Source organism: Camelus dromedarius, chromosome X, assembly GCF_036321535.1.
Source record: "Camelus dromedarius isolate mCamDro1 chromosome X, mCamDro1.pat, whole genome shotgun sequence".
Classification (NCBI taxonomy): Eukaryota; Metazoa; Chordata; class Mammalia; order Artiodactyla; family Camelidae; genus Camelus; species Camelus dromedarius.
This window is the reverse complement of record NC_087472.1, coordinates 78,197,609-78,225,025: the sequence shown is the minus strand read 5'-3', so window position 1 is coordinate 78,225,025 and position 27,417 is coordinate 78,197,609. Positions and strand designations below refer to the sequence as shown.

At 47.3% G+C, this 27,417-nt stretch overlaps 2 protein-coding genes across 3 annotated transcripts in view; one reads left to right on the top strand and one right to left on the bottom strand.

Moving 5' to 3' along the window:
• Nucleotides 1-27,417, bottom strand: part of SYN1 (synapsin I) — a 41,536-nt gene that overhangs the window by 1,121 nt on the left and 12,998 nt on the right. For both annotated transcript variants that reach the window (XM_031445320.2, XM_031445321.2), the window contains exons 5-12: nt 27,174-27,263; nt 5,251-5,313; nt 3,877-4,019; nt 3,705-3,779; nt 3,516-3,618; nt 2,081-2,227; nt 1,635-1,722; nt 938-1,529 (exon numbers count right to left, since the gene is read on the bottom strand). In XM_031445320.2, coding sequence (XP_031301180.1) covers nt 938-1,529; nt 1,635-1,722; nt 2,081-2,227; nt 3,516-3,618; nt 3,705-3,779; nt 3,877-4,019; nt 5,251-5,313; nt 27,174-27,263 — 1,301 coding nt within the window. The remainder of the gene's footprint in view (nt 1-937; nt 1,530-1,634; nt 1,723-2,080; nt 2,228-3,515; nt 3,619-3,704; nt 3,780-3,876; nt 4,020-5,250; nt 5,314-27,173; nt 27,264-27,417) is intronic.
• On the top strand, nt 9,133-12,670 carry TIMP1 (TIMP metallopeptidase inhibitor 1). Its single transcript, XM_010996298.3, has 6 exons — nt 9,133-9,288; nt 10,080-10,208; nt 10,954-11,033; nt 11,219-11,345; nt 11,571-11,695; nt 12,400-12,670. The coding sequence occupies exons 1-6, from the start codon at nt 9,153-9,155 to the stop codon at nt 12,568-12,570; spliced, it is 768 nt and encodes a 255-aa protein (XP_010994600.2). The 5' UTR covers nt 9,133-9,152; the 3' UTR covers nt 12,571-12,670.

The window sequence follows — 27,417 nt, the reverse complement described above, 5'->3', positions numbered from 1 at the left end:
AGGGGGAGAGAAACACAATGTTACCCCAGGCCCGGCCCCAGCCCTGCCCCTCTGGTCCTAGGGCTGTGCCTGTGACCCTCCCACCCACCAGCATGGGCCGGGACCCTGACAGATTCTCAGGAGTAGGGAGCCCCAGGCCAGGCTGGGAGGATCCAAGGTGAAGAAGCCTGCAATTGATGGGAAGAGTCCTGGGCTGAATCCTCTCTTCAAATTCTAGGCTAGACTGGGAGGAGTTCGATATAACGGTGATGATGGGCAGGGAGATTTCCGGTCTAAGGGTGAGGAGTCCAGAAATGGGGAGCAGGACTTGGACCAAGGCAATCTAAAGGCAAGCAGTTGGGTGGGGCAGGGAGGACTTTTGAGCTAAGGGAGGAGGTCTGGAATGGAGCAGAAGAGTCAGAGAGGATGGTGTGATTTGGGAGGAGACTAAGGTGGACCAGAAAGATTTGGGGATGGACCAGAAGGGAGCCTAGTTGACTAGAGTTTGGGGAATGACTGGGAAGAGAAATAACACAGGAGGACTATGGATTGGGCCGGGAGGAGTTTGGGGGTTCGGTCGGGGGAGTCAGGTGGGGCAGGAGGAGGATGAGTTTGGCAGGAAAGTACTGAGGGAGGGTCAGCAGGGCGCCTGGGGTGGGCCACGAGGGGCTGGGGGAGGGGACTTTCCCAGGCCCTACTGGGAGAACTCTGAACTGAAATGAGGGTTTCTCTGGGATTCTGGCCCTGAATCTCTGGGATGGAGGGCAGGAGCCTCTGTGAACTGAGAGGAGTGATAGTTTAGGGGAGGGGTCCGGCCCAGACTGGAGAGAGAGCTCTCAGGACCCGGGTATAGGACCTGGGTCTGAGGCACCTGGGGGCTGGGGCTGCCCTCCTGGTGCAGATGCAGGAGCCCATTTTTGTGAGCAGCAAGATGAAGGCTGCTGTGGGGTCCCCTTACTTGAGCTGGGGGTGCGGGGGTCCCCCGGCAGCGGCGCTGGCAGGTGGTGGCACGTCTTGGCTGGGTTTCTGGGCCAGCTGTGGCTTGGTGGGACGTCCAGCGGGGCCCGGGCCACTGGGTCGCGGCTGCTGTGTGGTGGGTGGCCCAGTGCGGGGCACGGGACCCGCCTGGCTGGCCTGGCGTGTGGGGCCAGCGGGGCCTGGAGGTTTTTGGGGTGGGCCCTGGCGCTGCTGACCACCCGGTGGAGCCCCTGAGGCCTTTGGCGGAGCCTGACCAGAGACCGATGTCTGACGAGTAGCCTGTGGGGGGCCCGCCTGGCGCTGGGGAGATGGGGAGGCTGGTGGGCGGGCTGCTGGAGGTGCCCCGGGTCCTCCTGCCACTGGCCGGGATTGGCGGCCTTGACCCTGGGTCAGTGGCGGAGCCTGGGACGCAGGCTGCTGGGGCGCTGATGTGGGACTTGGTAGGCGCTGGGGCAGGGGGCTGCCAGCTGGGGGTCCAAGGCCCGAAAGGTGCTGCTGGCCCTGTGGGGTCGGGCGCTGCTGCAACGGGGGTCCCTGGCGTTGGGGGCCTGGGCCCGGCTGTGGAGGGCCGCCTGAGGGACAGAGAGAAAGTGCACACGTGAGAGCAAGCAAGTGAGAGGCTGGGGGAGGGGTGCTGCTGGGAGGGGAGAGCACCAGGAAGCCAGCCCCTCACTTACCCTGCGGCGGGGGTCGTTGCTGAGCTGGGGGCCCCGTGGGCTGCTGGGAGGTCTGGCGGCCCAAGGGCAGGGCCCCTGGGGACGGAGTCTGCGGCAGAGGAGTGGAGCAGGAGAGGTTAAAAATAGTTACCAGCCAGTGGAGCATCAGCCAATCAGAATGACACGGGTTCCCTGTGTGCTGGGTGTTGCCACATTTGTGGCTGAGCTGAGGGGGTGTCAGGTTGTGGGGTGGGGGACTCATTCCCAGGGGAGAGCTCTGGAGGCACTCAGGGAAGTCAGGGTAGCAGCTATTTATCAATTTAAAAAATAGTTGGTAATTGCCGTGACCCGTGTGTGTTGCGGCAGTGCCCTTAGCCTGCTGATTATCAGCTCTGTCTGTGATACAGCATGACCAAGGGCTGGCCTGCCTGCCACTAGCCCCCAAGGCCCAGAGCCAGGGGCCTGACCTGGCTGTGGGCGCCCCGGCCGGGAGAGGCATCCCGCTGCCGCTGCCGGGGCAGGGCCTGGGCCATCTTGTTGACCACGAGCTCTACGATGAGCTGCTTGTCTTCATCCTGGTGGTCACCGATGAGTGGCATGGAGGAGCCCACCACCTGGGGGAGGAGAAGGGATCCAGTGAGGAGAGAAGCAGGAAGTGCATGGGGTCGGGGTGATGACCGAGTGCTTTAAGCTGGGAAAAGGCATGACTGGCAGCTGCCCCGGGGAAAGGAGCTTCAGTTTGAGAGGCACCGATGATGCAGCGTGAGGAAGGCTTGTCTGTTACACAGTACCTTACAGCTTCCGGTGTACTAGCAGGGTGGGCAAACGCGCACCCAGCAGCCACATTCGGCCCAGCGCCTGTTTCCATATGGCCCCCGAGCTAAGGATGAGTTTTACATTTTTTAATGGTTGACAGAAAATCAAAAGACTCTGTGACACATGAAAATTATATGAAATTTAAATGTCACTGTCCATAAACCAAGTTTCATGGGACCATAGCCACATTTACTTTTTTAACATATTGTCTGTGGCTGCTTCTGCAGAATTCAGTTGCTCCAACAGAGACTGGCCCACAGAGCCTAAAATACACACGCCTCGACAGAAAAAATTTGCCAATCCCTGCTTTATAGTTTGGTAGGTGCTTTGTCCTTTACAAAGAAATTGTGGTTAACGTGGTACTTTACAGTTTGCAAAGCTCCTTGCCCCTTACAAAGGACTGGTGTGTTTAGATTTTAGAGAGTGCTTTGCAAAGGGCACCACTGTTTACAAGATGCTCTACCCTGTATAAAGCACTACTGTTTACCAATTGTCAAGATATTTTACAGTTTACAAATTGCTTTACTGTTTAGCGGGGGCACTGCTGGTTACAAAGAGCTTTAGAATTTTGAAAGGGCTTTGCTTTAATAACAAGGACTTCCCAGTTTACAGAGCTCCTTTTTTAATATATAATTTTATAAAGCACTTTGCTGTTCACCAAGCAGTACCTTCCTAAGGTACTTTACAAAATGCTTTAGTATCAACTACCACTCTTTGTAAAGTTCTTTATAGTTTACAAAGTATTCAGCTGTTGTTCAGGGACCTGTCAGTTCACAGAACCCGTTTAACGATTACTAAGTGCTTTGCCATTCACCAAGATGTCTCAGTTCACAAAGGACCTTGTAGTTTAACAAGTGTTTTGCTATTCACTAAGGACGTCCAAGTTCACGGAACAGTTTAGAGTTTACTAAGTATTTTGCCATTTGCCAAGGATGTCCCGGTTCACAAGGCACTTGACAGTGTATACTAAACGTTTTGCCACTTGCCGAGGACTGTCTGGGCCCTGGTGTGCGTCACACTTTACAGGGTGTTGCTGCCCTGCACCCACTCCTCCTTCTGTGCCCACCAGTTCCTGGGCGCTCCCACCTCAATGATGTGATCCCTGCCGTCCTTGCCATGCAAGGCTTCCACTGCGCAGATGTCCAGTCCCCCAAAAATCTCTGAGCATGTGTCCACCCACAGCTTGTACCTGCCAAGACACGAGGCGAGGAAGCCTGTCAGTGCCCAGTCTGGGCAGTCAGCCCCGCTCCCCACCTCCGGGCTCAGGCCGCCCACCTGTCAGACATGGCGATCTGCTCGAGCATCGCAGACCCAGTGTTGGTCTTCCAATTTCCTGACACCGACGTCCTCCTGGGGAACAAGCGGGGAGAGGAGAGAGGCTCTGGGGGCCTGGGCTGCACAAGGCAGGGCAGGGGACCCCTCGCCAGGCTGTGATCTCTCCACTCACATGTAGGCCTTGTAGTTCTGCCCAATCTTCTGGACACGCACATCGTATTTGGCGTCAATGAAGGGCTCAGCCGTGGCATACGTCTTGGTCAGGGCCACGACACTTGCGATGTCCTGGAAGTCGTGCTGGTTGTCCACCTTGACCTGTGGGAGGGGGCCGGGGAGCAGGGCCTGCTCAGGAGGGGGCAGCAGTGGGTCGGAGGGGGTGCCTTGGGACAAATGACACAGGTGAGCTGGGTACACAGAACTTCGGTAGACACCCCCGAGGCACTCAAGCATGCATTCATTCTGGGTCTCCTGGTGTTTACACGTGCACACAGACACCAAATTGGGTGTGTACAACTCTGTGAACACACCAAAAACAGTTTTTAGGATTGTTTACTTTAAATGGGTAAGTTGTATGGTATGTAAATTATATCTTAGTAAAGCGATGGGAAAATTGTGTGTACAGACAGTATATGCATATGGGCACCCAGACCCAAAAGCAGTTGTACACACAATACATAAGTGTACAGAAGTGTGGACACGCTCCAACATACAAACTACAAGTCTGCTTTCTATGGCACACAGACAAAAATCAGATGGGTGGACAGCATACAAGACCCCGAGGCCCTTGAACATAAAAGATGACATAGTGTGTGTTCAACACAGAGGCCTGTGTATATACAGACACAATGCTGGATACACTAACAAAATAGCAAGACACACAAAACCGGCTGAATGCAGGCTAGAAGACTGGGCCAACAAAATCTAAGAATGTGAGGAAAAAGACAAATAGATACCCCAGGACACACAATCATACAGAATTACCGGTGTGCGTTGAATACACAACACACATCTACAGGCAGACCTTGGAGATATTGTAGGTTCAGTTCCAAACCACCGTGATATAGCAAAGATTGCAATAACCCGAGTCACAAGAATTTTTTCCCTCCAGGCATATAGAAGTTATGTTTATACCATAGTCTGTTAAGTGTGCAATATGTCTAAATGTCTAAAAAAACCCCAATGTACACACCTTAATTTAAAAATACATTGTTGCTGAGGGGCAGGTGGGTAGAGCTCAGTGATAGAGCGCATGCTTAGCATGCACAAGGTCCTGGGTTCCATCCCCAGTGCCTCCATTAAAAAAATAATATTAACATAAATAAATAAACCTAATCCCCCCCCCAGATACTTTATTGCTAAAAGATGCTAACCATCATCTGATAACGCAGGGTTGTCACAAAGCTTCAATCTGTAAAAAATGCAGTATCTGAAGAGTAATAAAGCAAAGTGCAATAAAACAAGGTGTGTCTGTAACTTACAAAGGCACGATGCCAGGAGCCCGCATCATTCACAAAGACACACATACGAACCCCACCAGGGGACTTACCTTGCCCATCCCGGAGTGTGCGTGCCCCATCTTCACAACCACAGGGTAAGTTGTGCTGCTGAGCTGGTAGGGCAGAAAGGCAGTGCATGGTCAGGGCTGGAGGGCCAACCACCAGGGGTGGGGTGGGGGGCTGAGGGGAGCCCATCCAGCGGAGCCACACTGGGAGCCATTTCCCAGAGGAGGTGGGTCAGAGACAGGCAGTCAGCAGCTGGGGGTCACACAGCACCTCTGAGCCCAGCATCGCACCCAGAGCCCTGCCTGCCTGTCCCTCCCTCCACCACCCCCAAGCCCCAGACTTCCCGCCTCTGCTTTCCTGGGCAGAGGCATGGGATAAGGGTGGGGGACTTTTCCGGAAAAGGGAAAGTTTGTTTTTACAGTGAGTAGATGATAGAGAAGTGAGTGTGTGCATGTGTGTGCGTGGGGGTGTGGTGGCGAGCATGTAGCAACTGGACCCCCTCAGCCAGATCTTGTGTGTAAGCCTCCTCCACATACATACATAACTCAGAGACACACACACCCTCAGAACTCAGATCTACGCAGCCAAACCCAGAGGTTCCCACGCATGTGGAGACCCAGGTGATGGAAAGACCCACCACGAACACCGGCTCCGGAGTGCGCCTCGCTCTCCGGCTGCACAGAGACTTAGGCAGCCAGTCAGCCAGCCAGCCCGGCAGCACACACTCAACACTCATAGACACGCAATCAACACTTTTGGTCACAGACGTACACCCAGCCCTTTCTCCTCTCACCCAAATCCACATAACAGAGGGACACACAACATGAAGGGTGACCCAGGCAATACACAGACAGCGCTCGGGGCACAGCCACAAAATTTAGAGGCACACACAACTCTGACAGGCACACACAACAGAGCTGGGCTGGGCACGTGTTCAACACTCACAGACACACATGCAGCACTCCTAGGCATGCGCACAGCAAACAGAAGTACCCACACCACATACAGCGGTACACACGCTCCTAGGTATTCACAGAACCACTGAGACCCACAACATTGAGACTCGCGCCACATTCCTGGGCACACACAAAGTATATCCAGGGACACGCACACCCAATGTGCCTTGCTATATGTATAAATGGAGAGGCATACACACAATCAGAGACATCCACCACCTTCCTAAGTCTACAGATGACACCCTGGGTTGTATATGTGCACACACACTCACACACATTCAGGCATGGGGATACTTCAAGTCTCCCCTGACCCTGGGCGGGGTAGAGGGGACCTGGTTGGCCGACCCCAGCCCCATCATGCACAGAAGCACATGCAGGGCTATGCCCTCCCTTGGCTGTGCTGACAGGGGCGACAGGGCAGAGAGATGGCTTTCCCGGAGGGGCTGCTGGGGCGGCCGTGGTTCCCAGTTCCCGACAGGCACAGGAAGCCCGCAGGGTCAGGGTGACCGATTGACCTGTGGGCCTCACCCTCCCTCGGCATCCCACCCCCCTCACCACCTTCCTCATTTCCCAAATGACTTGGCGTCACAATGAGGCACGGAGAGGCGCAGAGTTTTTATAGGGATCCTCTAGGTAGAGGTCCAGGGAAACAAGACAGAAACGGCCCATGACGTAACACAGGCACACACACGGGCACAAAGGTGCCTGCACATCCTCAATTGACATGTGCAACCCAGACCTGCTTTACAGGGGCAGACACAACTCCAGAAGCAATGCAAAACACACCAGGCTATCCAAAACGCTCAGGCACAGGCAGACACAAACCATACAGACGGAAACACCCCCCTGCCCCGAGGTTTTTAGGCCCTTTTCATAAACCCTCCTTGTCTCCTCTGGACCTGAGCCTGAACACAACCCTGTATGCGTGTGTATGTGTGTGCCCGCACCTGTGTGCATGCTGGGAGCTCTGTGCTCTGGGATCCACTGGAGAGACCTGGGTTTGAATCGTGGCCTCTCCTCTTCCTAAGGCCATGTTCTACCCCAGGCAGGTCACTTAACCCTCTCTGGACCTCAGTTTCCTGATCTGTACAAAGGGCACACTCAGGCCCAAGCCCTCAGTGTGCTGTGGCGATTGTCAGGTGGGTGTCCGCTCAGCACACCCAGCTGGACCCCATGCCCCCCACATCCATTCAGCTCCCAGATGGCCACACAGCCGGACAGCCCTCCACAAAACCCCCACCAGTTCCAAAACCGGCACACTAACCCAGATCCACACAACCCCTCACGTGTAGACAATCGGCAAAACTCCACGCTGACTCAGGGTTCAGAGTCACAGAGCTGGCGTCAGAAGCAGGGTCGGCGGGGGGCTGCAGCAGGACTTTCCCTGCCCTCACTTCTCCCTTTGCCTGCCACCGACTTACTCAGCCCCCTCCCTTCTCGTTCACTCTCACTCCCCTACTTTCACAATCAGCTTCTCCAAAATCCTGGCTTCCTACCCCCCCTTATCTGGTTCCCTCCCACCCCCAACAGGGGCATTTCTTCACTCTCATTCCTGGACAGGTCACTGTGTGTCTCGGATTCGTCCTCTAGATAGAGACCATGAATAGTCTCGAACTCACAGATAAGGATCACGTTAGTTATTTCAGGAAAAATGCTTAGCACAATATCTGGCACGCAGGAAGCCTCCATCCTCTAAAAGTGTTGGGCACTATTAGTATTATTGGTCTGAAATTCCTAGGTTAGCTAGTATTAACAAGGGGGTAATCAGGATTGACTGGCAGATAAAGTACTAAGATTTTCAAGCAGTGCTCGCTGCCCAGTAAGCACTCCATAGTGCTGGTGGTGGTTTCTGTTACGGTGGTGGTTGGGCTAACCTCCCTGAGTTAATCAAGCTTCAAAAGCAAGGGGGTAATGGAGACAGAATCCATCACTATCATTATTGGTCTGTCTTCCCTGAACTCTCAAAGGATGTTCATCGGCCCTCAGAGCCCTTTCCCAGGACCCCAGGGAAGATTCAGGCAGCAGCTGGAAACTGGTGGGCAGGGATTGCCTCACCCCACCCCCCACCAGTGGCGTGGGAGGCTTGGTGGGGAAGGGGCAGGGCAGGATGGGAGGGGATCAATTTTCTACTGACTCATTGGCCTCTTTCACCACTACTCAATTCCCCCCACCCCATGCTCCGGCACCTTCCCCGCTTCCCGCTTGCCAGGACTGGGCCACGCCTGGGTTAAGATCCTGGTGCCAGTTAGCCTAGGTTCAAATCCCAGCCATGTCCTATCATCCTGGAAAAGTTCAATTCCTCTACGTCTCCTATTTACTTATCTGTAAAGTTGTAATAATATTAGTACCCATCTCAGATGCTTATCGTGAGTTTTAAGTGAGATAAACGATGCCGAGTGCCCGGGACATGATTGGTGCTCTGTATATGCTGCTGACTCTTCCCCTGTGCGGTTTCTTTTCTTCTTTTCTTTTCTTTTCTTTTTTGAGAGAGGTTAAGACCCAGGCTCTGGTTCCAGGCCACCTGAGTTCAAATCCCAGTTCTGCCACTTACTAACTGTGATCTTGGATGAATCACTTAATCGCTCCGTGCCTCAGTTTCCCCATCTTGTATCCCTCCTCCATTCACCTGCCCTCTCTCTCTCCACTGCTTCTACTGGATTTGTTTGCTCTCTGCCTTCCCGGGCAGTAGGGGCACAAGAAATGTTTATTGAAGGAATGAACGAATTCAGCCTTCAGCCATCGGGAGTTTGGGGGATGTGGGTGATTGGATAGACTTTGGAGAGTTTGGAGACTTTAAGGCTTTGCACTGGGCGGAATCCTGCCTGTCAGCCCTCCATTGAGACCGCCTGCAGGGACTGGTGCCTGACGTGGAGAAGGGGGAGGGGGGTGGTCAGGGCGAGGCCCGGGGGGTGGGGGGGAGGAGGGCGCATCTCCTTTTCGGCAGCCCTCGGCCCGCCCCTTGGCCTCCACCGACGGTGGGCGGATGAGTAATGCATCCAGGAAGCCTGGAGGCCTGTGGTTTCCGCACCGCTACCACCCCCGCCCCTCGCGTGGACATTTATCCTCCGCTGCTCGGGCCCCGCCGCCATCACCGCAGACCCAGCACCCTGAGAGGCTACACCAGAGGTAGGCAGGGGCTTGGGCAGCCCGCAGGGCCAGGAACTGGGCTGGAGCTTTCCTGACAGATACCCGGCTGCTCAGCTTGGCCGGCGGGTACCAGGACCCTGGGCTGGTCCAGGGGAGGAGGGCGGGGGACTGGAGCTGCTCCCCTAATCCCGATACTCCAGACTCCTCGGAACCCCTGACATCTCTCCCCAGCTCCCCCCAAACCTATGAGCCCCTGAGGTCACAGATGCTTCCCAAGCTGCCAACTCCCCTAAATTCCCTCATTGTCCCCCGCTAGTCCCCCACCCGGAACCCCAAAAGCTTCTGAAACTCCCCCAATCCCTAACTCCCTAAACCTCAAAGCTTCCTCTGTGCCCAGATCCCTCAGGCACCCCATTCCCTTAAGCACCCAAACTCCCTAAACCCCTAATCTCCTCCAAATTCCTCAACATCCCTCAACTCCCCCCTCCTCTAGCCCTCAATATGCACAACTCGCAAACTCTCAACCTCCTCCCAACCCCAAATTCCTCACCCCCAACTCCTCGACCTCCCAATTTCTTCAACGCCCTTAAATCCTGAACTCCGCCAGCTCCCTTATTCCCCAAACACTACAACTCCATAACTCCCCCACTCCCCTAGTCCCTTAAATCGCTGGAACTCCACAACTCCTAAACTCTTCCGAGCCCCTAACCCCCTAAACTCCCCCTGGGTTCTCAAATTCCCAACCCCCTTAAAATCCGTAAGCAGCTGGGGGAAGGGGGTAGAAATAGGGTGGGAGGCCTGCCTCTGAACCCTTTTCCCCACCCCCACAGAATCCACCATGGCCCCCTTTGTGCCCCTGGCCTCCGGCATCCTGTTGCTACTGTGTCTGACAGCCCCCAGCAGGGCCTGTACCTGTGTGCCACCCCACCCGCAGACAGCCTTCTGCAGCTCTGACCTCGGTGAGTGTCCCCACCCTGCCCACACATTCCGTGCTTTTGTCTCCCTCTCAGTCCATTGGGGTTCACGATGGTGCCTGCCGCTAGAACAATTCCACTCATGCTGACTCTGCGGCAGCCACTCTGGCATCCTCATGCTGTCTTGATTACTCCTACCACAGGGCCTTTGTACTGACTGCTTCCTCTGCCTGGTACACCTTCCGCCCCACCTCCAGGTATCCACATGGGTGGCTGCCTTAAATGTCACCTTCTCAGGGTGGCCTTTCCTGACCACCCTGTTCAAAACTTGAACCCCTGTCCCCTGGTCTCCTGATCCCCCTTACCCAGCTCTGAAGTTCCCCATCACACTTAATACCTTCTAACCTCCCATATACTTATTTTGCCTGTGTTAAGTCTGTCCCCTCCTAGCTAGAATGGGAGTTCCACAAGGGAAGGGGTTTCTGTGTTTTGTTCACTGTTGGGTCCCTAACATCCAGAACAGTGCCTGGCACAGAGCAGGTGCTCCAAGATAGTTGAGTGAACGAACACATGGTGAATAGATGAAAAAGGCCTGAAGCAGTGCCTGGCAAAAAGGAGGCTCTCAATATCCAGATGAGGCAATTAACAAATGTATAAATTGCTAATGTGCTGTCTGGCCTCCAGCGATCCCTATTTAAGTGTGTGCTTTGCCAGTATTATTCTTGTGATTATTTTATTTTATTGTCTCAGGCAGTCCATTTGAGTTGTTTTTCCCCCTCCTCTCCTGCAGTCATCAGGGCCAAGTTCGTGGGGACTGCAGAAGTCAACCAGACCGCCTTATACCAGCGTTATGAGATCAAGATGACCAAGGTATTCCCCTATGGCCCTTTCCCCAGCAATTCCTAACATCTACCTCCTCATCAAAATAAAAGCCTCTGGCCACTGGTTTGGCGAGGAAGTTAGCTGTAATCTCAGGATGCCATATGACTCCAGGGAGGAATGTGTCAGTAGGAGGATTATGTCAGTAAAAGGCTCTTCCCCTCATCCATTGACAGATGTTCAAAGGGTTCAATGCCTTGGGGGATGCCCCCGACATCCGGTTTATCTACACCCCCGCCATGGAAAGCGTCTGCGGATACTTCCACAGGTCCCAGAACCGCAGCGAGGAATTTCTCATAGCTGGTGAGGCCCCGCCCCATTGCCCTGTGCCACGCCAACCCTCAGATGCTGCCTGGCAACTGAAAGGGAGGCGAGGCTCCCCGTTGAAATGAGGACCTTCCGAAGTTCAGCCCATCAGAGGGCTGGGGCTTTGTCCAGTGGGATCTGTGCTCCTGGGACACCAATTGAGCACTACCCTGCCCCTGGCTCAGCCAATCAGAAGCTGCCTGTTAATCCCCCCTCCCCCAGGACAACTGTGGAACGGGCACCTGCACATCACCACCTGCAGCTTCGTGGCTCCCTGGAACAGTCTGAGCTCTGCTCAGCGCAGGGGCTTCACCAAGACCTACGCTGCTGGCTGTGAGGAATGCACAGTGAGTGCCTGGGCCCTACCTGCCACCCGGAGAGCAGTCCTAGGGCTCTTCCCCAAATCATGGCTTGTTTCTTGTTCCCTCTGGCTATTCCCTGTCCCTATGGCTGCTTCCCAAACTTAGGGATGTCCCTGATCTCTCTTACTGTTCTTCCAAATCCGAGACTCGCCCCCCCCCCCCCCCATTCTGCTTTTTCCTGTGCCCTGTGTCTGATACCTGGGCATTTGCTGTTCCCTGGACTTTCTGGCTGCTTCCTGTCCCTCTAACTCCCCCTTGTGACTGCTCTTCCACTCTGACTGTTCCAAGACTGTTCCCTGATGGCCTTGAGTGTCCTCTGATGCCAGTGACTGTCTCAGAACCCCACAGCTTCTTCTTATGCTTAAGTTTCCTGCCTACCAGCTGTCCCCTGCTACTGCCAGCAGTTCCCTGTCCTATGGGACAGGTCCCCAGGAGACCTGTCCAACTGTCCCCTCCCCACCATTCAAGGAGACTGATCCTTTCCCTGGATTACTGTCACCTTGCCAAGCCCAATGACTATCCCCCCCCACTCCATGGTAGGGACTGTTCTTGAGTCCGTACCTGGGTGGGGTGACACCAGGTCTCCCCAGCAGCTCAACGTGAAAAGCTGAGGAGTGGAAAGTTCTCTGGAGGGGAGGTCGGGGCAGGAGGCAAAGTCCTCAGAGATGTGTCTCCCTCCCATCCTCCAGGTGTTTCCCTGTTCATCCATCCCCTGCAAACTGCAGAGTGACACTCATTGCTTGTGGACCGACCAGCTCCTCACAGGCTCTGACAAGGGCTTCCAGAGCCGCTACCTTGCCTGCCTGCCACAGGAGCCAGGGATGTGCACCTGGCAGTCCTTGCGGCTCAGGATGGCCTGAATCCTGCCCCCAGTGGAAGCGGAAGCCTGCACAGTGTTCACCCTCTTCCCCACTCCCACCTTTCTTTTTCCAAGATGATGAAATAAAGAACTCCCACCCAGCAGGCAGTGTCCCTGTGTGATGTCTGGGAAAAAAACCATGTCCCTTGTGACCCTGTGGGAGCACCCTGGGGCCAATGCTGGAAGGGAGGGGTAAAAAATGCTTTTGATATTTTACATAAAACTTGAGGCGTCGGTAATAATTTCTCTCCATTGGCATAGGCACTAGTGACCTGCGACATTGGTAATGGTAATTGAACCTGCGTTATCAACCACGACTTACTGGATCATCTCGCTACTCAGTACTTGAAAACGTTTTACTAGACGAATTTGCAATTCCTGTTTGCATCGGGCGCGCTCTAGTTCATAAGTTATCCCACTGCTGACAAATCACTACCTCGTTGGCAAGCTCTCCTGTTTACAATTCGTCCAGTTGACATGCTCACTGACAAATGCCCTATTGATCAGTAAATAGCTCTCCTCACCTGGGGCGCTGTCCAGATGTCATCCAGTGGGGATGTCTTGCCCCATCCAAACTTGTGGGTGTTACACTCCCCACTCTTAGGTTTTGTATTGTGAGTCTGACTTGAGTGAAAGGGGAGACCCCTGGAGGCCCAGAGCACCCCCACCACGTAACCCAGCCAGGGACTCTGGAAGAAGGGGTAGCCTTGGTCCCCCATCCATGGTCTGCAGGAGATTCCTTGGAAGTGGTTGTTCGGGGGAAAGGAGGGATGGGGAGAAGGGGTGACCTGGAAATCCCCAAGCTCTGCCCTTCTCTCCCCTTCCGTACCTCTCCTTGCCTCGTTCCTTTGACCAACTTGGAAGGAGGCTGACAGCAGTGAAGTGTGGATAGGGTTCCAAATCCGAGCCAACCAGGTACGTCAGCCCACACCGCGAGTCCCCCACACCTCCTCCTACACTGTCCGTTCACCAAAACTGAGGCCTCTAGACCCAAGCCCCACTTTTCTGGTTCAAGTTCCCCCATAAAACCTGAGTGAGAGACCCTCCAAACACTCCCTTCCTCAGGCCTTCCTGCTCCCATAGCTGGGCCCAGGCCCCCCAGGGCCCCTCCCAGTCCCTGGCTCCTGCCCCTTATACTCCAAAGGTCTTGACTCAGGTGGGGCCCCTGGGAACTGGAATTTCAGATTGGTGCCAATGTTCAGTGGAACATTCAAGTGTCCTGTTGACCTGAATCTTCTTGAGAAAAGGCTTTATATATTTATATGTATATCTTATTTGGTTTTTTGGGGGGAGGGTAATTAGGTTGATTGATTGATTTAATGGAAGTACTGGGGATTGAACCCAGGACCTCATGCATGCTAGACATGTGCTCCACCACTGAGCTATATCTTCCCCCGACTCTTCTTTGTTGAAGGAAAGGACCCCAAGTTCCCTCCCATCAGATTACCCACTGGTGCCACCAATAAGAACCCAGGTCTCCTCCAGGGCATTCTGGGTCACCAAATGTGGCCCCCTGGATACTCTGAGGCCCCTTTCCTTTTACACTCCTGGGAGGTTCCCCCAGGGCCCAAGGTATGTCCTGGGGATGAGTGGATTTTGAGTAGCCAATGCTCATCTGCCAACGATTTCCATGTCAACACTGACACCGTGGTTATGCCCTGAGACGATCTGAACCCTGTCTACCAAAAGGGGCAAATAGCAGCCTCTGCCGACGGGGACAAGTGTAAGGGAAGGACCTGGGCCCTGGTGGCCATGCTGCTATTGGCTCAGCTGCCTGTAAGAGTTTGGCAGCTCCTGAAAGTTCACCCGAGTACCAGCTCCCTACCCTTTTATACTGTTCCCTGACCCCAGGGCCTGTTTCCTGGAGTCTCAGCTCTTCTAACCCTGGGGAGGAAGGTGAAGTAGAAAATGGTATAAGCAACAAGGTCCTACTGTAGAGCACAGGGAACTATGGTCAATATCTTGTAATGGCCTATAATGAAAAAGAATATGAAAAGAAATATCTATATGTGTATATATAAATGAATCACTATGCTATATACCAGAAATCAACACAACATTGTAAATTGACTATACCTCAATTAAAAAAAAGAAAAAGAAAAAGAAAATGGTGGTAGAGGGATGGAGCACAGTGTGGAGGCCATTCTCCTGCAGACCTGCCCACCTGCAGATGGTTCCCTGGATCAGGACAGCAATGCCTCATGGACAGGGCTGATCACCAGGCCCTGCTGCAGCCTTTTCCACAGAGTCTAGAACAGCATATGAGGCCACAACCTGGGATATCTGTAGTCCTGGGGTCACTACATCCCCCACGACTCTTCAAAAAATCCGTTAAGGTGAGTAAGAGTTACCCACCCCTCCCCCAGCATTCCATGTGTCTGCATGTGATTCTCTGCTTGGAAGACATTCTCTGATGGCTGAGAGGAAGCACATGTGTTGGGGGGGGGTGGCCCTGTGGGGTGTGCAGTGTGGGGTCCAGCTCAATGGGTAGTCTGGGTGCTGGCCCTTCCCTCACCTGGGTCTCAGTACTTCTCCCTAAGAAGCGGGCCTCACAGTCCCTACCCAGAATCCTTCTGAGCTCTGCGCTAGGGTTGGAGGATGATTCATGGGTATTTTCACCCCTTGGGTATTTTAGGGGGTCACAACACATGAAAATTTCATAATAATAACTTCCTGTGTAATATTCCTAACTGAGTTCATTTCTAGACTGGCAGTGTAGTTTAGTGGTTAAGAGCATAAAGACTAGATAGAACCAGGTCATCTGCATTCAAATCCTGCCCCTTCCATGTACTAGCTCTGTGTCCTGCAGGAAACCACATTACAGGTTTATGCCTCAGTTTCCACATCTGTAAAATCGGTATTAAAATGAATGCACAGCTCATAGGTACAACGTGAACATTAAATGAAGTTGTACATGTAACGTGTCTGGAACAGTGCTAGGCACACAGTACTTACAAATATGAGTTCTTACTAGTAGTAGTATGATCAATGTAATTCAATGTATAACTTTAGTAGTGATCATGCTTATCAATCATGATTACTTACAATACTGGAAATATTTAATGTCAGGAAGGATAATTTACAACAGTGAAAATAATATATAATATCAGTAGCAAGCATTTGATGTACCCTGGAAACCTGAGTTTAACTCTTGATCTTGATAATCTCCCCCAAAGATGTTACAGGTATTTAATCTGCTCATTTGTCATTTTTTCTTATTATTATGAAACTTGTAACTGCTTCTCAGTGTGCAAATCACCCCACTTAAAAATCCCAACATTTTCAAAGACTTCTGAGGACAACCTATCTCTGCAGTGACAATGTTCTTCTCTGAGAAGTCTTCACTCCAGACAAATCACCACATTTATAAATCTCTGCTGTCGCCGCCAAGACTACAGGCAACAAATCTCTAAGCCCTTGGGAAATCCTTCCTTTGAAAAGTCCCCTCTCTTCATGGTACAAATTCCCTCTTTCACAAATACCCCATTAACAAATACCTCTGTTGAACTACCTCCTTATTCATAAACATCCCACTGACATAGCTCCATTGATGGATGACCTCCAATGACAAATCTACCCTTTACAAATACCCAGCAGCAATCTGTCACCCACTGATGGACCCCAGTGACAAATCTCTTTCTTCATAATTACTCAATCCATTGGCATATCTCCTATGACCACTCAGTTAACAAATCTCTCTATTCATCAATATCTTTCTATGACATAATTCTCATTGACAACCTCTACTGACAAATCTTTCCATTCATACATCCCACTGGCACATCCCCTATTTAGACATGCCCATCAGAATGCTCCCAGTGTCAAATCTTCCCATTCTGAAATACCCACCATAGATAGCTGCCTCACTGACAAGCCCATTTAAAAATCTTTCCATTCATAAAACCCCACCCATCCATATAGCCCTTATTGATTGACTCCCCCCCCCACCTCCCATTAACACATTTCCTTATCCTTAAATATCTCTACTTGGAAAATCTGCCTATTGGAACAGCTCCCAGTGTATTACTCTATATGTTGAAATATCTCTCCACAACCCCCAATGACAGATGAAGAAGTAGATTTCTATAAGAAGAGCCCTTTCTTTTTTTTTCTTTAATCAACACTGACTGATACCTACATCCCACTCTGCCCTGGATACCTTCTATGCTAGTGATGGTGAAATCTGAGGACCAACCCCAGTTATACTGTAGAGCTCCCATCAAAGGAAATGATTAGGACACAGAGCTCTGGGTATGGGGTTGAGGATGGAGCTTAAAAAAGACTAGTTGAAAGTCTGCATAAGAAGCTGTTAGGACCCCAGACACTCCCCAACTACCAATCCCCACTCCAATAGGAGGCTGAAGGTATAATCTCTTGAAAGAGTAAAATAGAGGGTTCACGTGGGCAGGAATGCCTAGGCTGCACCTCCCTGTTGTTGACTGCTTATCCGTCACTGAGCTTGTCTCCTGCTGAACCTTCGTGGAGAGCTACAGCTCTGACGGATGGAGGTGGGGGTCACTGGTACCAGAGATCTCAGACTCAGTGTCTTTTCCCTGCGTCAAACCCCAGGGGCCTCCCTGGATCCCAAGCCCCTGGAAAACAGGAGTGTTAATTAAATGTTCCCTGAATCCTCTCCCAATTGGGGGTGAGCTGGGTTGGGGAAAGGTCATGCTTCCATTCCCCCATCTGTCACTGTGTCCCTCAGGCCCTTGCCGTGAAGCCTGCTGGCCCCTGCTTTGCTTGTGGCTCTGTCTGTGACCACCCTTGGGCCAGCCCTCGGCTACCACCAACCACACCTCCACACTGTTTATTGTAGCTCAGACACGGGTAAGTGTGGGCAGACCTCAGAGAGGCCTCCAATACAGGGGCTCCCAGTGAGGTTCCAGAACGGTGAATAGAGCCCCTTGAGGTGGCAGAACCTGGATAGGAGCTGCTCTGCAAACTTTTTTTTTTTCCAGGAGTCTTGGATGGGGAAAATCTTGACTGTCTGAATCCCAAGGGATCTCCTGACACATTTCTCCCTTCCCTAGTCCTTGTGGCTGAATTCCTGGGGCTGATCCTCACTAAGACTATGATGCATCATGAGCTCAAATCACCAAGACACTCTGCTCACCTCTTCTCCATACCCGTCTCGCCACCAAAATACAAGACCCAACCTTGCTCTGGCTGAGGGAATGTGGTGAGTCTTTGAGACCCAAAAGCTACTGACACGATACTAAGACCTCAGCCCCTCACTCCATAAATGCTACAGTGTCCCTCTCCCCTTTCCCCTTCACAGACAATCAAGGTTTTGAAAGGGGTCCTGAAAGTCTGGTTCATGGAAGTACTCACATATAAAGAGCAATATGGTTATACCCTCTACACAGCTACTAAGAACAGTTGTGGTGACATCCCTGGGGAGAAGCTTTTTCTAAAAAATCCTCATTGCAGGTCAGCCAGCCTGTCTCCATCTTGCATGGACTCTTTATCCTCAGGCCTTCTTCTGTCCCAGCCCTGGAAGATTTTAGCCAACCACAGCAAATTCTGTCCCCAACCCACAGTGTCCTGCATCTTTGGGACTGACCACTTGGGGATCAACATCTGTCCCAGCCAAGGAACATTCAGTCTCACTTCACTGACCATCAGGGCATGGCATCTGTCCCCTCTGGGCTCTTTGAGGGATGGGGAACCTGCAGTGAGTGGAGTAGCCTTGGAAGGGCTCAGGGAAGAACATCTCAAGAAGGCGTCCTGAATATCTATAGGTAAGGATGCCATGGCTCCAGATCTTCCCTGTTCTTTCTGCTCCCTGCTCCTATTTGCTGGTTGCTACTTTCTCTCTTGATTCCCTGCCCCTGCTCCTTCTCCATGGGCTCTTAGCCCTCTCCCTGCTCCTGCTCCTTCTCCTCACTCTCTTCTTTCTTCCCTGCTCTTCAGTCCCCCTTGTTTCCTCACCTTTGGCTATTCCCTTTCACTGTTCCCTGCCCACCCCCTCCACCCATCCTTAGTCCTTGAGGCACTTCTCTTCCGGGAGCAGAAGTGATGAGGAGAAGTGGGTGGAGCAGTGCTCTGCCCAGCCACCTCCAGGTGATTCCCTGCCACCCCCCGCAAAGCTGCATACCTGAATTCCAACCTTGCTCATTGTCCCCGGAGGAACTCCTGTTTGCCTGAGCACTGGCAAGAAGCACACAAAGGGTGGGGCGTCTAGCTCAGTGGTAGGGCATGTGCTTAGCGTGCATGAGGTCCTAGGTTCAATCCCCACTACCTCCATTAACCAAAAAAGAAAGAGGAAAGAAAAGAAAAGAAAAGAAAGAAAGAAAAAGGAAGGAAAACATAAAGCCATGAACTTGGTTGTTTTCCCTGGTGACCTGATATCCGCTATTCAATCTTCACATCCAATAGCCTCTGGCCTTGAACCCAGACTTCTACTCAGCCTCAGTGAGCTGGGGACGCTCCACCTCCTTCAGCTTCACAAATCGATCTCAGCCCATCAGCCTCCTCCTCACAGCCCCCTCAAGTCTCCCAAGGAACCCATCTCATTTGTGTTCTGTTTCTTGATCTAGGGGCAGGTGACAGGCGTGTGTCTACTTTGTGAAAATTCAGTGAGCTATACACTTATGATACATCCCCTCTTCTGAACTTGTTATACCTCAGTGAAATCGGCCCCTCAAAAGAAACCTCTCCAAAAGCTACAAGGATATATTGTACAGCACAAGGAATATAGCCAATATTTCACAGTAACTATAAATGGAATATAATCTATAAAAATTGTGAATCACTATGTTATACGACTTAAACTAATATAATAGTGTAAATCAATTCTACTTCAATAAAAATAATACTTTTAAAAAAAGAAAGGGAGAAAGAAAAGAAAAAATGCACCCTATTGACATATCTCCCTTGCTCCTTCCTTCAATTGCTCCCTCACTCCTGCTCACTCTTTCTTTCACATGATTCCTGCATCCCTACCCTGCTGATTCTCACCCTGAAGCACCCTCTCTTTCCTCCTAGCACAGGGACCATGAATCCTGCGCCCAGAGAAGGGACTGGATCAGAGAGGCCTTGGGGCTGGACTCCACCTGTTTGTCACATTGTCAACCCTCTGCAAATATTTGCTGAGCCACCAACCACCTGGAGTGCAGGTATCAAGGGAAGGGAAGTCCCTCTTCCCACAGCACCCCACCCTTTTGGTATGTACAATCACAGTGATGTCAGTAGATTACCAGGCTACGTAAGCTAGGGTGACGGGAGGTCAAACTGTGCTTCACAAAGTCTTCCCACGTGCCCCTGACTGGTGACTCTTTAGACACACTAAACTGAGCATCTCTGAGGATTCTTGGTGGTCAGCGACCTGGATAGAAGTAGATGGGGTAGTGGGGCCAGAGTCCTGATACGTTTCTGCCATCCCAGCTTCAAGGTATGGGGTGGGGCAAGACTGCCCCCGCAAATCCAGGCCTAGCTTCTGCCCACCCCTATGCTGCACTGTGAGGCTAGGGACAAAAGAGGAAATAGGGGAGGTAAGCTGGCCTGTGGGAAGTCTAATGCTTCTGTCACTACCTGCCACCATTATCCACCACTATCTCTGTCTTCTTCCTGTCCTCTGAAGTCCTGGTCTTTCTGTCCCTGACGAAAATAGCCTCTGCACAGCTACAGAACAGCCAGGAGGTGCGTCTGCTCTACTAGATATCAGGAACTAATGAGAAAATATAGTTATTAAGATAGTACTGCATTGGAAAAGGCATAGAGAAAGTGACCGATGGACTGGAACAGAGAGTCCTGAACCTGCTCTACACATCCATGGAGTTTTATTATATGACAGATTGATGGGAAAAAAGGGCTCTCTATAAGGGAAAAGATGAAACTAGATCCATACCTATCTCACATCATACATGAAAATCAATTTCAAGGAACATACTAATTTCAAGGACATTTGAAAGAGTGCTACTTGATTGCTATGTTGAAAACAGTGTTATGTAAGTAAATGGATAAGACGACAGCCATTCTGTAACACGTGTCGAGAAGTGTTAAGGAACACATGTAATAAAGACGTTTGTAAGAGTACTAAAAAAAAAAAAGAAGATCAATTTCAGACTGATGAAGAATTTAAATGTCAAAAACACTTGCCACTTTTATCATATACTAAATTTCCTTATGTACATGGATCTATATTTGGACTTTTTCTTCCTTTAGTCTGTTAGGCTATCTATTCATGTGTCAGCATCATATTGTTTAAATTAGAAAAGCTTCTTAAGGTGTTTGCTGGCAAAGACATTAAATTCCTTGTAGGCTGGTAGGGCTAGTCCCCTCATAGCTCTTCTTTTCAGGGTTTGCCTGACTTTATCTTGAATGTTTGCTTTTCCACATGAACTTTACTATCAACTTGTCCAGCTCTAGATAACAGCTTATAGGTATATTTTGGGAGACCACATTACATTTATAAATTGAAAGTAAAGACCTGAGAAGGGAAATTGACATCTTTATGATGTTAATTCATCCTATCCACAAATAAGGAAAGTCTTTCCTTTTGTGTAAGTCTAACTTTGAGTCTTTCAAGAGTGTTTTAAACTTTTCCTCATATAAGTTTGCCCACCCTTTGTTAAATTCATCCTGAAGTATTTCATCTTTTTTGTAGTTACCTTAAAAAGGGTTTTCTCTTCTACCTGGTTATTTGTATTTATGAAAACTACTGATTTCTGTATGTTGATTTTATATTCTGCTATGTTATTAAATTATTTTATTGTTTGAATTAGCTTTGTTATTGGTTCTCTGGGGGATTTCCAAGTATAATATCATATCATTTTTAAATTAGATAGAGATATTTTTACAACCTCTTTACCCATTCTTACATCTATAATTGTTTTGCCTAGTCTAATTGCTTTGGTCTAATATCTCTACACACAGTGTTGAAAAGGAGTGGACACCGTGCCTTGTTCCTGACCTTAGTGGAAATGCTTTCAATGTTATTCCATTAAGTTGACAATAACTTTAGGACTGAGGTATACAAATTTGATCATGTTAAGAAGGCATCAGTTGATTTCTACTTTTGAATGATTTTATCAGAATAGGTGCTGAATTTTGTTAAAGGCTTTAAAAATATCTATTGAAATGATCATATGACTTTCTCCTCAGATCTATTAATAAGTTGTATTATATTAATACATTATCTATAACAAACCATCCTTGCATTTCCAGAAGGAAACTTACTTGGTTATGCTGTGTTATTTTCTTAATGTAGTTTTGGATTTGTTTGCTAATATTCCATTTAGTTTTTGCATTGATACTCATGATTTAAAATGGCCTATGCTATTCTTTTTTGTGTAATAAATGTTCTAGTTGCTTTAGAAAAATAATATGGAAGTTTCTCTTCATTTTCTGTTCTTTGGAAGAATTTACGTGGCATTGGGATTAACTGTTCTCTAACAGCTTGGTAGAATTCCCCTGTGAAACCATCTGGGCCTGATGAGTTTTTATGGGGTATTTCCTTAATTATTTTCTTTTATGGAAATTGGTCTGTTAAGCTCAAATGAGGTCAATTTTGGTAAACTATGTTTCCCTAGAAAATTGTGTGTTTTTTGTAGGTTCATAAATTTATCTGTGTATGCCTTTTTATATTTTTACTTTTGGAAGCATGCTAACATATTACATTTAAATATATAAAATTAAGTTGTATAGATAGAAAAAAATAAAATTTAATATAAAGGGAAACAAATTATATATGAAATAAAATGAATAACATAACCATGTTGAATGACAAAATGAACTAAACTAAGTAACTTTTGAATATAGTACTTTGACTGTATATCATCATTTAAAGACATAAAGAGGGCAAACAAATCTCAAGCTATACCTTACTAGGTTTGTTTTTCACAGTGATAAGGGTATTGAAATTCTAAAAATACTTTATGTGTATTGTAGGATTGATGCTAGAGGCTAGGGTTCTCAATGTTAAAGAAGAAAAAAATAAATATAGAATGGGGGAATCCTAGGAGGAACCCTATGTTGTATTGAATTAGAATTGAAAGTATCAATATGAACACATTACATATAATTTCATATATATGGATATATAAACTTTCATATGAATATATTTCATATATATATAATGAAATTTCCTAGCTCTGCACAATGAGAAGACCTAGAAGCAAGGACAGTCCAGTAGCAATTGGTACATCTACCTCCCAGATCCTGGCTTTGAAATACCATTATCCCGGGACTGAGATTGGAAAAGAACAAGATATGTCTTGAGGTGACATCAGAGGAAATGCCAGAGTAGGGGCCTATAAAAATCCTATCCTCCACTAAAGCAGTGAGAATTTTGGCAAAAATAGTCACAATCAACTTTGTCAGAACTCTGGAAATTGATCAAAGGTTTACAATACTTCAGGAAGCATTTATATAAGAAAAAGGCTGAATTTCAGTAAGACCAGTACGTTTTGTGGCATTCGAACTTTTCCTGTTCCCACCCTCTTCTATCCATCTCCACAACAGACTTGAAAATCAGCAGCCTTGCAATCTTGATGAAAACTAGCAGCCTAGCAGCCAATGGAGGAAGCAGATTAATGTTAGAGTTCCTCCAAAGCCCCTATTCCTAGAGAATTATCTTTATTTGACCTTCTTGGCACTTCCCTAGAAAACTCCATTCACAGGACTTGTCTATTTGGCCTGACTCAGAGTTCACCTGGTGTGAACAGATTCTCTTGGGGGTACTTTTCAAAAATAATCAGTAGCAATTGTTTAACACAGCAGCTGCTTGAGGCAGTGATTACAGGTAAGACAAACAATAAGCTTACAAAAAAACTTAACAGAAAAATCTGGGTAATAAGATATCCATAGGAAGCTTTGAAGCATTTTGTCATATTCCCAATAATCTAGAAGCCATAAATATGCAGAAGGCTGGGTGCATGCCTAGGATCTCTGGCTGACCTCAAAGCTCTGCACAAGTAGGAAGTGAAGGCTAAGGCAAAGTTGTAAACAGTCTGCCTGAACATTGAAGGCATGCCCTAACACACCCTCAGAGACCATCAGCAAAGGCTGAGAGACTTACTAGATCCAGGTGTTTAAAGAAATACCTAATCATCAGCTGACCAAGAAGCTAATAGAGCAGAGACTTCAATGACCATATGTGACAAAGAATACAGACTTTACACAATTAGTTCAGGAAAGTCCCTTAAAAAATGAACAACAAAAGCAAACCCTGGGAAGGAGGGGGAATTTTATTTCCATAGTTGCCACATTGTATCATTTATGATGTTCAGTTTTCAACAAAAACTTATAAGACATGCAAAGAAACAACAGAGTATGACCCAAACACAGAAAAATAATAGACACTGCCTCTGAGGAAGTCCAGATACTGGAATTAATAGACAGACTATACATCAGCTAGTTAGAATATTTTCAAAGAACTAAAGGAAACCATGTTTAAGCAACTAAATGAGAGCATGATAATGGTGTTCTAACAAATAGAAATGATCAATAAAGAGAAATTATAAAATAATAGAAATTCTGGAATTGGAAAACACAATAACTGAAATAAAAAAATCACTAGAGGGGCTCAATAGTAGATCTGAACTGGCAGAGGAAAGAATCAGTGAATCTGAAGATACATCAACTGAGATTATCCAATATGAGGAACAGAAAGAAAAAAAATAAACAAAATGAGTAGAGCCTTGGAGGCCTGTGAAATACTGTCCAGCATATCAACACACACATATTGGGAGTCCCAAAAGGAGAGAGGAAAGAGAAAGGTGCAATAAAGAATATTTGAAAGAATAATGGCTTAAAACCTCCCAAATCTGATGAAAAAGATTAATCTATACATCCAAGAAGCTCACTGAACTTCAAGTAGGATAAACTCATACAGATCTAAATCTAGATGCATCATAAACAAACTTATAAAAGTCAAAGACAAAGAGAGAATCTTGAAAGTAGTAAGAGGGAAGTGACTCATCACACACAAAGGATCCTCAGTAAGATGAACAGCTGATTTCTCATCAGAAACCTTGGAGGCTAGAAGGCAGTGGGACAACATATTCAAAGCTGAAAGAAAAAGACTGTTAACTAAGAATTCTATATCCTTCAAAACTATATTTCAAAAATGGAGAAGTTAAGACATTCACAGATAAACAAAAACTAAGATAATTTGTCACTAGCATACTTCTCCTACAAGAAATACTAGGAGAGTCCTTCAGGCTGAAATGAAATGATACTAAATAGGAACTCGAATCTACATGAAGAAATAAAGAACACCTGTAAAGGTAGCTACATAGATAAATATAAAAGACAGTATGAGTGCATTTTTGTCTGTAACACTTTTTTCCTACTATCTGATTTAAAAGACAATTGCATCAAGCAATAATTATGTCTATATTCATGGGCATATGATGTGTAAAGATGTAATTTGTGTGACAATAATAGCACAAAGGAGGGGTGAGGGAATAAAGCTATAAAGAGGCAACTTTTTTTTAGTACTATTGAAATTAAATTGGTATTAATTCAAATGAGAGTGGTATAAATTAAAATGTTAATTGTAATCCCCAGGGAAACTACTAAGAAAATAGTTTTTTTTAAAAAAAAACATTGAAAAAGAAACATCAAGAGAATTAAATTGTACACTAGAAAATATCTATTTAACACAAAAGTATGCATTAATGGAGGAACACAGGAACAAAAAAGGTGTAAGAAATAGAGAAAACAAATAGCAAAATTACAAAAATAAATTCTACTTTATCAGTAATTACATAAAATGTAAATGAATTAAATACACCAATTAAAAGGCAGATAGGCAGAACAGATGAAAACCATCACCAAATTATATATTGCACACAGGAGACACACTGTAGATTCAAAGACACAAATAAGTTGAAAGTAAATGAATGGAAAAAGATTTAACATGCAAACATTAACCAGAAGAGAGCTGGAATGGCTATACCAGCATCAGATAAAAGACTTTAAAACAAAAATTGTTACAAAAGATAAAAAAGGACATTTTACACTGATAAAAGGGTTAATCCATCAAAAAGATGTAACAACAATAAACAAATATGCACCTTAACAATAGAGCCCCAAATACATGAAACAAAAAACAGGCAGAAGGGAATAAATAGACAATTCAACAATAACAGTTGGAGATTTTAATACTTCACTTTAAATAATGGATAAAGCAACTAGACAGAGGATAAACAAGGAAAGAGAAGATTTGAACAACACTATAAACCAACTAGATCTAACAGATATCTATAGAACACTCCATCCTAAAACACATTCTTCTCAAGTGTACACAGAATATTCTCTAAGACAGACTATATGTTAAGCCACAAAACAAATCTCAATAAACGTAAAAGGACAGAAACATACAAAGTATGTTCTCTGACCAGAATTAAATGAAATTAGAAACCAATAACAGAAGGAAATTTGGGAAATTCACAAATATGTGGAAAGTAAACAATATACTTCTAAATAACCAATGGGTCAAGCATGAAATCACCAGGGAAATTAGAAGATACTTTGAGATGAATGAAAATGAAGACACAACATACCAAAACTTCTGATAGGGAAATTCATAGTTGTAAATCTCTATATTTACAAAGAAGATACCAAATCAATAACCTAATCATCTTAAGAAATTAGACAAAACCCAAAAACAAACAAACACGAGAGCAAGCATAAGGAAAGAGGTAATAAGGATTCGAATGGAAATAAATGAAGTTGAGAATAGAAAAACAGTAGAGAAAATCAATGAAACCAAAAGTTGGTTCTTTGAAAAGATCAACAAAATTGACAAACCTTTAGACTAAGATTTTTAAAAAGACAAAACTAATTACTAAAATCAGGAATGAAAGAAGAGACATAATTACTAACCTTACAGAAATAAAAAGGATTATAAGAGAATATTATGAATAATTCTATGCCAACAAATTAGAAAACCTAGTTGAGATGGACAAATTCCTCAAAAGCCTCCCAAAATTGACTCAGGAAGAAACGGAAAATCTAAATAGACCTGTAATACATGAAGAGATTGAATTAGTAATGAAAAAAAAAAACTTTCTACAAAGAAATATCCAGGACCAGATGCCTTCACAGGTGAATTCTACAAACATTGAAAATAAAATTAACATGAGTCTTTTATTAACTCTTTCCCAAAAATAGAAGAGGAGAGAACACTGCCCATCTCATTCTATGAGGCTACTGTTACCATGATACCAAAACCAGACAAAGACATCATAAGAAAATTACAGACCAATATCCCTTATGATTATTGATACCACAATTCTCAACAAAATATTAGCAAACTGAAACCCACAGCATATAAAAAGGATTACATGTCAGACCGAGTGGGATCTGGCCCAGGAATGTAAGTTGTGGCTCAATTTGCATGAAAATCAATTAATGTAATACACTATATTCATAGAATAAAAGACAAAAGCCACATGATATGATTTAAATCATGCTTCTAACTGCGTAAGTAAATTCATAGTATTAATAAACCCTACTACAAAGCAACATCACCCTTGACATGCACATGCTGGCTGCACTCTGATAGAGTATCACTGGTAACACACCCAATGGTAATACTATTGCAGTAGGCAAGATGCTTTTCCCTCCTGCCCACTCTACTTTCCCCAGACTCACCATCTCTTTGTGATTGGGGTAGAAGGTCTGGTCAATTAGAGGAAATTCCTCTGTCCCCAGTTTCTTGTGCAGTCGAACCATCTGGGCAAACTGTGAGAGCCAGGAGAGATGGGTCAGCAAGTCCTTCACCTGGAGGGAGTCTCCAGGCCAGGACTCCAAGCTTCCAAACTTCCTCACTTCCCCAAAAAATCACAGTGATTTCGAGCTCCCACGTGCATGCATGAGCTATTCCCTCTGCCGCTAG